Here is a 13,946-nt window from a genome sequence, read left to right as displayed (position 1 = left end):
GCTCTTTGTTTAATGAAAGGTGGGGACTTTGAGTAGCGTGGCGGGACAGGCTGTAGGAGGCATTATTACTCTCATTACTATGGTAATAGTTTAATCACAATCAATATTTATGAACATGCACAGAAGCCGTGCAATCCACCAGCATCTCTACAACTCAGGGTTTTCATGCTCTTGTCTAAGAAAGCTTTGCAGGAAAGCCTGGGCCTTCTCCCACCTTCACCCTGGTCCCCTCCGAAGATCAACAGTGGTTCTCAGATGTCATTTCAGAATATCCATGATGGCTACAGAGTTATATATGATGTCTTGTTTGTGGTAATAGGTGAATATTATTAGAATCTGGCACTTTTTACTTTTCAAAGCACTTCCACAGTCATTGTCTGGTTTTTTACCATCACGCTTTGGTGAATTCTCTTGTGAAAAATGTAGGGCTTTGTAGGGGGCAGCATAATATAGTAGAGAATGCTTTGAAGTCAGACCCACTAGGGTTCAAGTCCTAGCTCTACCACTTCTTAGCTGTGTGCCCTACAGAAAGCAGCTTAACCCCTCTGGCCACAATTTCCTCATTTGTAAAGTGGGAGATAAGTTCTTAAAGAATTAAATAAGAGAATGTAAATTCGATGTCCCGTCATTGGCAAATGCATCCATATATGTACAGATCACTGTATATCAAGTATTAAATGTTTATTTTCTGTCTAAAAAAAAAACTAAATAAATTTTTCCCAAAATCACACAGCCAGTAATTGAGAGAACAGGAGCAAGAGTCCAGACTTGGAATCCAATATTCTTTCTTCTATTATCTGAAAAAAAAAAAAAAAAATATATATATATATATAGCACTGGCTACATCTTAGGGAAACATTATTTCAAAATATTTTGTTTAATAGTTTTCTTTCAAACCATACTAAAAGTTTGAAAGCCAGTGATCATTTTCTGAGCAGTGACTATCTGGTGAGCTACCTTTGAGAAATTTTTAGTGTCAAGTTTCCACATGTGCGCAAACAGCATTTATATGCTCTGGCCCTCCAGAAAAAGAAAGTGAGGGGCGATGTCATCAGGCTGTATGTGCACCCTGTAGCCTCCCCACGGTGCTTCCATGAGTACAGCACCTCCCGGTTGGCAGGGCACACCACCGTTCTTGGGTAACCACAAAGACATGTCATTCCCTGTGGTGACAGAGCTCTGGGAAGCCGTCACGCTATCTACAATCCCACGGTTACTTGGAAGGTTGTGTTTTCTTCCAGCTCTCAGAAAGTGTTGGAAGGGGCTTTCACTGTAATTGTCACTTGGCCCCAAGCAGGAGCCACTGAGGTTTGCTCAACTGCTCACCCGCACACTCAGTCCCAGTACATCCTCCCACTCGCACATTCTGTCTCGCCCAAGCAGTCGGTCCCTCAGTTGGCACTTACAATTTATTCATCTTCCCAAGATGCACGTAGAGCATCCAGATTATGTATGGGGGGTGGGGGGTGTTAGGTTTTGCGTTTGCCTTTGTGGAAGGTGTATCTCAGAAAAGTGATTTTTGTCATTCAGAGACTTCGGGAAAGTTACCCGGGAGAAGACACAGTCTTTCTGTAAAACATCTTTCTCCGTTAGAACATTGAAAATTTTCTCTCTCATTTTGTTCTTTTTTCAATCATTTTAAAATGAAAGTCATGTAAGTGCATGGTTAAAAATGAAATAGTACAGAAACACTTGTGATTTTTTTTTTAAAGCAACCGTTTTCTGTCCTACCCCTTTTCACCTTCAATCCTTTGCCCCAGAAGGGACCCTTTCAAATGGTTTTATTTTTACCCCCATAGCTGTAAATACTATTCTTATGTTGCTATTTCTTGATCTGTCAATCTTAGAGATTATTTCTTTGTCCCCCTGCTGTGATAGAGCTTTAGCTCACTTTACCATCTCCCACTTCTTCTTCCTCCCTCCTCCTGATATGGTTATATGTTCATTGTTGTTCCTCTCTTGGTATCTGTAAAACTTCAAGTAAAACCTGTCTACTTTTATTTTCTGTTTTCACCCACAAGATGACACTGTTAACACCTATGCCCTTTACTCTCCCCTGCTCCCATCTCCAGCTGATCTCATGTTGCAGCATGGGAACTGAATGGCACACCTCTTCACTGTAATCATTTAAAAATGTAATAACCTGTATTTATGAATGTCTCTTGATTCTAGACCAGCACTGTCCAATAGAACTTTCTGCACTGGTGGAATTATTCTCTATCTGAACTGTCCAAAACAGTAGCAAACAGCCACATATGACCCTTGGGCACTTGAAACGTGACTGGTGCAACTGAGAAATTGAATTTTTAGTTGTAGTTGTATTCCATCTTAATTAATTTATATTTAAACAGCCACATGTGACTGGTGGACAGCACAGGTCTAGACCAATCTTAATGTACAAGTCCAGTTACCTACAACAACCTGATTTTTCAGCAGAAATTATAATAATAGCTGGCATTTACTATGCTCCAGACACTATTCTGAGAACTCAGTTAATAACTCAACAACTCTGTGAGGAGTACTATTTGTTCCCATTTCACAGATGAGCACAATGAGGCACAGAAAGCATAAATAACCTGCCTGGTAAGTGGGAGAGCTAGAGTTTGGCCCATGCAATGCATGAGTCTATGCTCTTACCCACTTCCCTCTACTGCCTTTAATCCCAATTAGAAATCCCCAAATCCCTTTTCAGATCCTTCCGGTCTGCTGGCCAGTGCTGTGCTCACGGCTTCTCCCATGCTACTGGCCTGAGCGGGGTTTATCCCCGGGATTGTGTGCACTTCGATGTAATCCCTGTCCTTTCCATTTCTGCCACACAAAGGAAAGCATGAAAACTGGAGGCTGAGGAGGGCTATGCATAAATGCAGGGGCTCAGGGCAAATTAGCATAGATGCTTGCTGCCCTGTCACTGAGAAGTTGTTCCTATGGCCTTGTCATTTTAACAGTGATAATATAGCAGCCAGCAGGTACTGAGGACCAGCCATGGCCCCTCATTATACCTCTTTCTGTGCATCATCTTGGTTAATCCTCACAACTGCCCTCTGAGGTACAGATGAGGAGATGTGCGTTGCTGGTATAGGATCACTGGAAGGGTAAATGAGGTAATTCATGAGGAACACCTAAAATAGTACCTGGCACAGGGTAAGCATTCAACACATGCTGCCTGTTTGTAATCCTGTCGTCTCTTTGCCAAGCCTGCTTACTGGGCCATACTATGCCCCGTTGTCTGCTACCTGTGTGAATGGTCTTTATTTATCTTTAATTTTTTTCCTTTCCCTATTACTATAGTTTTTCCTTGGCCCTCATTTTCAGTGCGCTGATAAATATGGAATATTAATAGCCTTCTGTTTGACGATTATAGTATCTGTAATCATTGCAAGGTGTGGGAAGTTTTTCTGACCCCACATTTCTTTCTAGAATCTGACTGTACACTATCTGAGAGTCCCAGACTTTTTTTTTTTTTTTTTTTTTTTTTAATCTGGAAGGAACCTATTATATTGGCTAAGAACATGGGGCCAACATGTTGGGCAATTAGTTGAGAATAAATTGACTAGTTATGGTCAAATTAAGAGCAGAAGTTCACATTTTCAGATTTATTTCCCTCCACCTCACTGCTCCCCACTCAAATCATGTTATAGTCCAAAGGTCAGCGAACGTCTGTAAAGGACCAGAGAGGTAAATATTTTTGGCTTTGTGGACCACACAATCTCTGTCACAACTACTCAGCTTTTCCGAAAGCTGAACCAGTGCAAAAACAACCAGAGGCAAGATGTGAATGAACGGGCATGACCGTGTCCCAATAAAATGTTATGGACACTGAAATGTGGATTTCATATACTTTTCACATGTCAGGGAATCTTCTTCTTTTTATTTTTTCCAACCATTTGAAATTGTAAAACGCACCCTCAGATCATGGGCTGAACAAAAACAGACAGCCAGCTGGATTTGGCCCTTGAGTCATAGTTTGCCAGCCCTTGTTCTAGTCTATAAAACGATGGGAGCATACTTAGTAACAGCCAACTCCCAGCTAACCAAGAATGAATTAAACACTAACAATATTGTTAGCTTATTTTTGTTGAGCTTATTTTTGTTGAGCAGGCACTGTGTTGAGTGCTTTACAGGATGCCAACTATTATAAGCCTCACAAGAACCCTCCGAAGGAGATACTACTGTTGGGGTTCTCACCGCCTGGTGGTCTCGGTGTAGTTGAAAGGTAGTTTCTTTCAAGACTGAGGAAGAGGAAGCTGCCATCCTCTTCAGGGATAAACTCAGAATTGGCACAGTTTCAAGGGTGGTGGGGAATAGACTCCACTTCTCGAAGAGGGAGTGGCATACACATCCAGGGAGCAAGGTAATGGATAGCTACCAACCATGTGGTGAGAGGGACTTAGCCTCCAAGTCCCAGTGCAGAAAACTCTAAGGAACCATGCTCATCTCCAGGGTCTCTTTCTAAGAGATTAGGCCTGAGGAGCCAGGGAAAAATAGAATCAAAGAGAGGATCTAGACCACCACCCTGAAAATGGCCAGGACAGAAGAATGGAAGCAAGATGTCCAGGCCTCTTATAGCATGAGGAGTCACACGCTCTCATCTGAAGCATTCTAACCATGAAATAGGAGTACTACACCTGAGTGTGCAGGTATTTAAGGTTTAGTGACCCCACCCAGGAACAAACCTAACCTAACTGGTGCCCTGCAACCTCAGCAGTCAAATCAGCCCCTTTGTGGGTGGAAGGAAAAGGGAGGGTAAAAATAATAGTTAATATTGTACACATAATTTGTGCCAGATTCTGTGCAAAGGCCTTTCCATATGTTAACTCATTTAATCCTTTTCATGTACTAAATGAATTAATACAGGTACAATGTTTAGAATAGTGTCCTGCACTAAAAGAAATCTGTCTTTTATCATTAATAATTCATGCAATCACTGTATGAAGAGGTGTCGTTGTTGTTGTCATCATTATTCCTATTTTCAGAAAAGAACGCTGATGTTCAGAGATGTTAACTACCTGGCCCACAGTCTGTGGTGATAGAACCTGATGCCAGCCAGGTGTCTGACCTCAAGCTCTTCCCCGCTTCCCTGTACTGCCTCTAGTGTATGGGAGCAAGAGATGCTTTAAAGCCCTTGTTGTAGAGGCAACAAATCCAGTTCCTTTTCTTATCTTTCCTGGTAAAAAGTTTGTGTTGATCATACTTAGTTGTACTTTTCTTAATCTCCCCTTCAGAGTGTTATAGCTCTAAAACCAACTTCAGGAAAGTTAGATAATTCTGTTCAGCTTCAGGAACCCAGGTACGTAGTAAAGAGTACCATTCTCTGAAGGGTGGTCAACAAATTTTATTGAGCACTTATTATAGCAGACAGTGCAGACACTGAGGAGAGTAAGAAGTTCCAAATCTTCATAGAGCCTACATTCTGCTTACAAGAGTGGTAATACATGATAAAATTGAACTAGTGAGAAATAAAATTATCTTATTTTATGAATGTTGGTGGCACTGGATAATGCGTTTACGTACAATCCTGCCAATGAACTCCCTTGACTGTTAAAAAAGAAAAATCCAGATCTGTTAAGATCATCTAGGTTAGGAATTAAGGAAAAAAACACAAAATAGCATCATTTTCTTGCGGCAGACATTTCAAAGGCTGAACACTGAGGTAAATTTTGCTAGCCCCTTGAAATTGTTTTGTGGCCGCAGTTTCTAGGCAAATTTAGGGAAATCAGCCTAGAGCGCTTGTGAAGTCAAATAGGCATGGGTAGAGTCGGCTCGTGCAGAGAATAAATCATTTCCTTGGTTGGCTTTTTTTTTTTTTTATTACAGAAAGCATAGGGAGAAAGGAGAGCTCAGGCAGTCACTAATGCAGTGGTATCTGTTCAGACTTCTTTTTTCTTCCATCTTTGAATCTTACCCACCAGATTTCTGTTTGCAAAAAGGGCCTAATCCACTTTTTTTGTCTGTGCATTGATTTAATAGTATCAAACCCTGAGGTCCTCATGGCCTGCACCTGGGTTGCTTTTTCCCCTAATGAAGCAAGAGAAGTGGTTTAAGCCCCTGCCGTGCTCCCTATCAAAGCTACACAATGATTAAGTCAGGTTCCCTTATTAGGGCTAGGCAGAAGAAAATCCCTTAGTCATCAGCATTGTGAAAATCCTGGAATGGTGAGTGTTCAATGAAAAGATTACCTTGGGCACCTGAAAAATAATGGAGGAGCTCAATAGAGAAACCATTAAGCCTGTCTACACACGCTAAGTCAGGTGGAGGGTTGAGGTAATTAGCTGGGACATTCAGGCCAGAGAAACCCATTTTGGACCTTCTGTCCTGATTGAGTCAGTGCAGATAATTATTCAAATCCCTCATACGCTTTTCCTGGAGAAGCCATTTTAGGTTGTGTCTATACATATACAAAACAAATCTTACATATTACTGGTCAATAAAAGTGGTTTGATTGTTTGTGTTTTGTTTTGCTTTGCTTTGTTTTAAACTGCATAAGAGGCAACTTAGGGGATGGGAGGTCCAAAGCCGTAACTTATTAGCTGCGAGACTTCAAACAAGTTGTTTCATCTTTCTTAGCCTCGGTTTCTTCAGTTGTAACGTAGGAATATTAAAAGGACCTCCTCAAAGAGCTGTTGTGAGGATTAAATAAACTAACAAATGCAATATTCCTAATTCAGTTCCTGGCATGCAGTAAGTGCTCAACAAATGGTCCTTATTGTAATCAGTTGTTGGGTGGACAGGACTAACTCTGAGTGTTTGGAAAGATTTGTGCATTTTGACATCATCTAAGAAAAGGGGCAAGAAACCAAAGGAGCCAACACCTTTGACCAACAGCCCCTAATACGGTGCCTTGTACAGTCTCGAGTGTTCCTTGCTTCAGGCATGTGAAAAGGTGAACAAGTTACCCACTGACAGCTTGTCTTCTTTCCTTCATCCTTGATTTCCATCAGCCTCTCCTGATTGCTATCTTCTTTCCTACCCTTCTTTCCCAGAACTGACTCTACTGAGGTGTGGTGGGGGGGACTCGTTACATAGATACAGCTAGAGAAGGGTGTTCTTTGATGCACCAGAGGGAATGGTGAGAAAAAGGTAGTCTGGGGAAAAGCAGAGAGACAGGAAATTCAGCTTGATCTCTCACAGTTCCTGCCTCTCCTTGGAGGGCATTTAAGTCTCTTCTTAGAAGAGAGGCCAGACCAGGTGTCTGCGGCAAACTCCTTTCCCTTGCCCTTGTCTCCTGTGGCCCAGGGCAGATGGCTGGATTCCAGAGAGCTGTAGCTCTGTGTTGCTGAATTGAGCAGAGAATACCAGCCTGGGAGCTGCCCTCTCACTCATTCCTAAAGCTTGGCCATGCTGACGTAGAGAGCAGAGGTCTTCACAGCTTCAGTGTTTTGGGGGTGAGTTCTGCAGGGCATAGGATGTCACAGAATTGAGTAGAAATATGCCAGCTTGAGAATCAGCTCAGATACTTTCTGGTAGAGAAAGTCCACATCTACTTTATGGTAAGAGATTGCCCGTGGACTAGTTAGTGGTGGGGAGTGAAATCCTTGCCACCAGGATGAGGAGAATGTGCTTTGCCTATAACAGTAAACCAGTATTCCCTGTACCCATGATAAGAAGAGCTAGTATTTAGTAAGCCCTTACCATGTGCCTAGCACTGTTCTAAACACTTAGATAGATGCCCTTTTCCAATCCTCACAGTATCCCTTGAGTAACATTACTATGGTCTGCATTTACAGAGGAGGCTCAGAAAAGTTAAGTAGCATGTTCAGTCACCAAAGGAGAAAATGGCAAAGCGAGACTTCTGGCCCAGCCAATCCTGAACCCATCCCCCTAGCCACTTCACTATAAGATTTCTTTTAAAGTTTAAAAAAAAAGTTACATACACACATACCTTTGACAACCATTAATGGGAAAATATACATAAAGGCAAAAAAACTACTATAAAATACATGCTTTTAAAGGAATTTGTATATTATTCATCAAAACATCTGTATACATTTGGAAAACAGTCTTGTGTAAGTTGTAAGGCCTCTTGTTTAAATACACAACAGGTCCAGAGACAGTGCCCAGTGCCTACTTGGACTTTTGACCCTTGGCAATAATTCCAGAGCTAGTGGGTTAGGAGGGTCTGGTCATTCCTCTCTACTGAGAGTGTAGTTGGCAAAAACAACATATTCCTATGCATAGTTAAGAGAAATGTGGTGTTTAAAGGAAGCAGTGCTGGCATTACACCCAAAAGCATTCCCGGGTCCAGAGCTCTGGTCCTGGTCTCGGACACATCTCAACGTGTCTGCTGTAAAAAATAGAACTGACAGCAGCTTCCTGCTTCACAAGGAGACTAGAATCAGAGATCGGGAAGCAGCCTTCGAGGTCACCTCTCACATAAGGAAGACATCGCATCCAGGCCATGCCGCATAGCCTCTGCTTGAACCACTGTAGTGAGGAGGAGGTCTCTGTCACCAGAGACAGCCAGTTCCTAACTGGACTGCAACGGCTGTTTGAACCTTGCTCCGGGGCCCCCCTTGTTTTGCTCAGTCATCGTGATTCTGTGGTCTGGAGCCACCACAATCAAGTTCAACCCTTTTATGTTGAAGTTCCTTAACTACATGGAGATTCTGATTTTGTTTCCCACAAGTCCTTCCTTTTCTAGGCAAGATGCCTTCACTTTCACTTTCTTTATGGAATGCATCCCAGATTCCTCTGTATTCTCATCATCAACATCCTTATTAAAGTTAAATGGCCAGAACTAAAAATTATACTCTGTATGGGTCTAAATAGCAATAGACCATAGTTTACCTTGAGCTCTTTGTTGCTGTTTTGATGGAATGGGAAGAAGATCAATTAGACTTAATTCAAGTTAGTTATCAGATAAATAAAGAAAACTAATGAACTGAAGTCTGGTGCATGTGGGAAAATGGATAATTTTCATTCATGACCTAGAGATTGCCTCATCTTCCCAAACTGCCTTGAAAGGAATGGAATTCGGCTGGTGTCATTCTCCGGATTGGAACTGCATGTTAGTGGTTAATGGAGAGTAGGCGTGTTCAAAGGTTGATCATTTCAGTCGTAGCAAAACTCCTACCAGCTGCCAGGCATCAATTCTGCAGAGCAAAGGAGGCAGTTTCTAGCTGAGGGGAATTATTTTGCCGGCACTTGCTCTGACCTCTGATGGTTAAATTCCTTGTACTTTTCTACCATACTCAAGGATGTTGGGAGAGCCAAAGGAGAAATTTAGACTCAGAAGACCCACATGTGAGTCCTGGCTTCTCTGCCTGCTGACTGAGACCATGAACAAATAAAATTCTTTAAATTCTCTGGGGTTGAGTAAATGGAGATGAATAATAGCTCCCATTTCACAGGGTGGCTTAAAGAAAAAATTGTACATGAAAGTGCTTTGCAAAGTGAAAGACATTGTATAAATATTCAATAGTATTAGAAATGGAGGAGATTTTTAAGGAAGGAAAGCCACGGTCTTGCCTGAACTAAATTCTGGACCAGGAATGGAGAGGAAAGATTTGGGGTTGGGAATAATTTAGTAGAGATATTAATCATGCAAAATCTGAAAAGCCTCCTTCAAATACCTGTGAGGACCAAGAGCCACTAGCCTTTGCAATGACCCACCAGCCTTTTCAGGTAGTCAGCTCGAGATATAGCTATGTTGGCTTTCAGAATTACAGATACGGTGGCTTCTCCATCTAGTCATCCCTGTGCTTATTTTTCAACCATTTTAAACTCAGAACTGGTCACTAGCTTTCTCTCAGTCCTTCCTTCTACAGATTTTCCCTGAGTGACCTTTCTAAGCTAGGTAGCAGGTGAGTCACTGGGGAGAGAGCCATGAATGAGACATGTACAGCCTTTGCCCCATGACATCTTGTGGGAGACAGACATTGCACCAAAATTACTGAATTGCAGTTGCAATCAGTGCTACAAAGGAAAAGTATAGGATTCTAAGAGAATCTATAACAGGAGGATTTGGGGAGTCATCTGCGAGACTCCCATGATTCAAGAAGACAGAATATGTTGCTGTCTCAACTAATCAATGTATGTTTGGGCCCTTAAAGTTTCTCATTTGTTTTCTCATTTGATCAAGCCTTCAACCTCGCAAAGTAGGTAGAATGATCGCCATGTTTTAGAATTTAGGAATTTTGAAAATCTCAGGGACATGAAGTGATTTTCCCAGGGTCAACCTATTCTGGCACTTACAGAACTTTTGATTAAATCCTTTCCTCTTTCTACCCCATCCTGGGAGGGGTGGTTGGCTCATTGGCTTCTGTCCCTGGGGTGCTGACATTTTGAAAAAGTAGCCTTGAGGAAATAACAATATGGAAAAACATTCTGATGGGTAATTTACAGGGAGACATTTGAGCGGAGGGTTGAGATTCCCAATACTGGTCTCAGCCAAGTGGTTGAGACACTAACTGCTTTGTGTGCATCACAGTCTTTGAAGTTTCCAGTAAAACTGGAAAGCCTCTCTCACCTCAGAGGGAGCCCCTCAATCTCACCTGTGCCTGGAAGAACATGTGTGATCTGAGTCAAAATGAAACCGTATAATATCAGACATTCTCCTGTCAGTTTTATTCCTCAAACCCAACTGTTCATCGACTTCTTAGAACTCATCCAGGTTTGCTTATGAATAGATCATCTTAGCTGCCATTTGTTCCATGCTCACTATTACATCAATAGTGAGTGTTCCATGTATTCACCCTTATATCAGACTACTGAAGTAGGCACTATTGGTATCTCCATTTTTCAGATGAGGCAACGAGGCTCGGAGAAATGAAGTAACTTTCCCAGGGTCACACAGCTCGTTAGTGATAGAGTCAGGATTAGAACTCGCAACTCCATGCTCTCAAACAATACCTTCTACCACACTCTCCAAAACCTGAAAATAAATTTCAAAACCACTTCTTGCATTGCCTTCTGGGTTTTTCAGCATCTAAGATTGGGAGATGCAACAGCAGACTTGGGGCAGTTTTGAAAGGCTCTGGTACCCTCCCCAGCCCCACCCCCATCCCCAAACACCCATCACCATATTCTCTCCTCTTGAAGGGAGGTGAGTTAACTGCATCTAAGACCTGAAGGGTTCAAGTAGGACAAACCTGCTGCCAAAATATACCAAAATCCAAGGTACAAGAGGTAACAGTGGCCTTAGTTGCTTCTCTAGACTGGGGAGCCCTCCGCAGGAGAGAGGGAGGAAAATGCAAAGCTATGGCTTGAAATAAAATAGCAAACAGACTTTATTTTTTTAGTACTTTTTTGTTTTTTCCTGGTCAGCTCCGTATGCCAGCATATTGTTTTAACTCTGATGGTGATTCAGCATTGAGCTGTGAACAATTAAACATAAACACCAGCCTCATATTCATCCTCTTCTTTCCTCCTTAGGTGAAAGCAGCTTCCAAATATGTGGATGTACCTGTGAGTATTTGAATTTTTTTTTTTTTTTTTTTTTTTTGCTTTCATCTTAATTTTGATGGTACTGTTTTCGTTACTTGGTGCTGAATTGTATATCCCTGACTTGAGTCGTTAGAAAGAAGGAAGCCAAAAATATTGCAGAGTAAAAATTTTTTTGTGGAGAAGAGAGTGGTTTCTTTGATCAGGAGGAGGGTTCCTGTTTGAAGCTAAAACCAATTCACTTTCATTTTCATTTTTGTTAGTTTCTCTGCTGTATTTCATTCTGTTATCATCCTGCTCACATCCCCTCCTGCAAGCATAGCTTGGGAGGAGAGCTGTGAGCTAGAAATTTGCACAAGGGTGCCAGTATTCTTAAAAAAAAAAAACAAATTCTGAATTTGTTCATTTTGGGGTCAATTCTGCAGTTGTTTTAAGGAAACCTTACAAAACTGCTTGTAATTAGTGCAGGCCTCATTAATGAAGAGAGCCCTCAAAGTTCACAGATGAAGCCCTTGAAGTTGCCCAAAATTTACATTTAAATTGAGGTTAAGTACTACACATGAATGCTAGAATGTGGGATTACCTGTGATAAATCAGGATGCATTTATAGGGACAGACTTTGCCCTGCCTGTTAGCAAAACAAAATTGGAGAGATTTAAATATATTGCAATAAAGGGGAAAAGAAAATGATTCTGTTTCTCCATTTCTAACAAAAGAGGTGTGTCTATTATAAAATATTAAATTTAAAGAGCTTATCTCAACAGCCACCAAGGGTCTTGTACTGAACGTTTCTCATTCTGAACGTGGTTAAGTACCCTCCATGTTCAAATACTTATTTGCTAAAATTTGTTTTTTTCTAAAAGGATTTATATTAACATTTAAATTCATTTCCCCAGGAAGCTAAGTGTGTAATGGTTTATTGGCTTCTTTCTCAAAGGAAGACAGAATGGAAAATTGGAGTGAACTTAGCATTAGCCATGTACTTTATTTGTTTAATGAAAGAATATACAATCAATAATTATACTTTGAATTTATATAATACTTCTCATCAAGGGACCTTAGAGTCCTTCAGGTAGATCATCCTTATAACACAGAATGGAAAAAGTTCACCTAACAGCAGTGAGGAGAGAAGTTTCCAAGCCCCAAAGTATGAACTTTCAGTTCATGGGGAGCAAAACGTGCAAACCATTTGGGTCTGTTTCCCCATCCATAAAATGGGAGATAATCATACCTAACTATGCAAATTAAATGACACAAGTACACATGGAATGCCCAGAGCCGTACTTGGCACTCTGTGGACATTTCAGCAGCAGGAAGAGGGCTTGCAGTGGTGGAGGAGAGAGGTACGTGCTCTCTATTATGTGGGTAGCAGTGGGGGAAGTGGTGGTGATTTTGCTGACAGCCCCTCACCTGCGCTGGATTTCAACAGTGATATAAATTGAAATTCTAGGCTGTCAAAGTTCTAGCAGCTAAGGTGTGTTTTCTGTAGGCCTCAAAGCAGAGGGGAGATCTCAGCAGTGAGCTTTGAACGGGTGACCAATAGGCAAGGCCCAAATACCCAGTGACATTTTCTCCAGCAATTGGTACTAACATCAGATTTTATTAAGCTGAACCACGTGACCTGCCTACATTCTGAGTAGGTCAAAAAAGTCTAATATTGGTGATTTCATGTGCTTTGACCTAACAACTCCTACAGGACAGATTCAGATTTATAATAAAGATGGGGGGGGGGGGAATGGACTCTGCATCAACATGAAAGGCCCCTGATCTGTACTCATGCAGTTGTCATGGATTAATTATCTGTATCAGAGGCCTTGCTAGGGCTAAGATGATGCAAAAATAAATTAGCGGTTTCCACCCTATAGAGATGCAAAAGAAAATGATACAGTCATTTCTTGTCCTCAAAATGTGGGACAGTTGCCACTGATTATATGCAATATAATAATAAGAACCACCACCAAACCTTATAATTCACTCACCATGTGTCAGGCACTGTTTCTGAGCTGTTTGCATTTAGTCTTCAGAAGAACACACTTTTCAGATGAAGAAACTAAGGCATAAAAAGATTAACTTGCCCAGGGTCCCGCAGCTGGTAAGTGTCAGAACTAAGATTTAAACCCATGCTCTTAAGCACTATACCATACTGCAAGATGATTTGAGTTAGTGCATGCACAAACATCTTTTATTTGGATAGTTACATAATTTGTTTAGTGAGTATAGAAAAAATATAATTAGCACATCAAGCCCATAATTTCACCAACTATTATAGCTTAGAACAAGGCAAAATTTCAAAATTAAGTAACATATTTTTATAGCAAATAATATTAATAGTATAATGAAGGTTTTAGTAAATAAACAATTTTATAATAAATAGTAGTACATAATACACATATGTACAATGTATACATTATTTACATATAATAAACAATAGTAATCATTTATTTCTCAAATTAACTCTATGAGCATTCCCTGGGTCTCCTGGCGAGTGGGTAGCATAATAAAGATTTGAGCGCTGGTAGTTAGCCTACAGAGCCTGCACTTCCAGTGGTGTTCTAGAGTCTGCTGGG

At 41.1% G+C, this 13,946-nt stretch overlaps 1 protein-coding gene across 14 annotated transcripts in view; it reads left to right on the top strand.

Moving 5' to 3' along the window:
* The window catches only part of CADPS (calcium dependent secretion activator), a 495,698-nt gene that overhangs the window by 435,477 nt on the left and 46,275 nt on the right, over positions 1-13,946 (top strand). For all 14 annotated transcript variants that reach the window (XM_037799564.1, XM_037799562.1, XM_037799591.1 and 11 more), the window contains one exon: positions 11,371-11,403. In XM_037799564.1, the coding sequence (XP_037655492.1) occupies positions 11,371-11,403 (33 nt within the window). The remainder of the gene's footprint in view (positions 1-11,370; positions 11,404-13,946) is intronic.

The sequence above is a fragment of the Choloepus didactylus genome, chromosome 1 (genome assembly GCF_015220235.1).
Source record: "Choloepus didactylus isolate mChoDid1 chromosome 1, mChoDid1.pri, whole genome shotgun sequence".
NCBI classification, from domain to species: Eukaryota; Metazoa; Chordata; class Mammalia; order Pilosa; family Megalonychidae; genus Choloepus; species Choloepus didactylus.
This window is presented reverse-complemented; position numbering and strand designations above follow the sequence as displayed.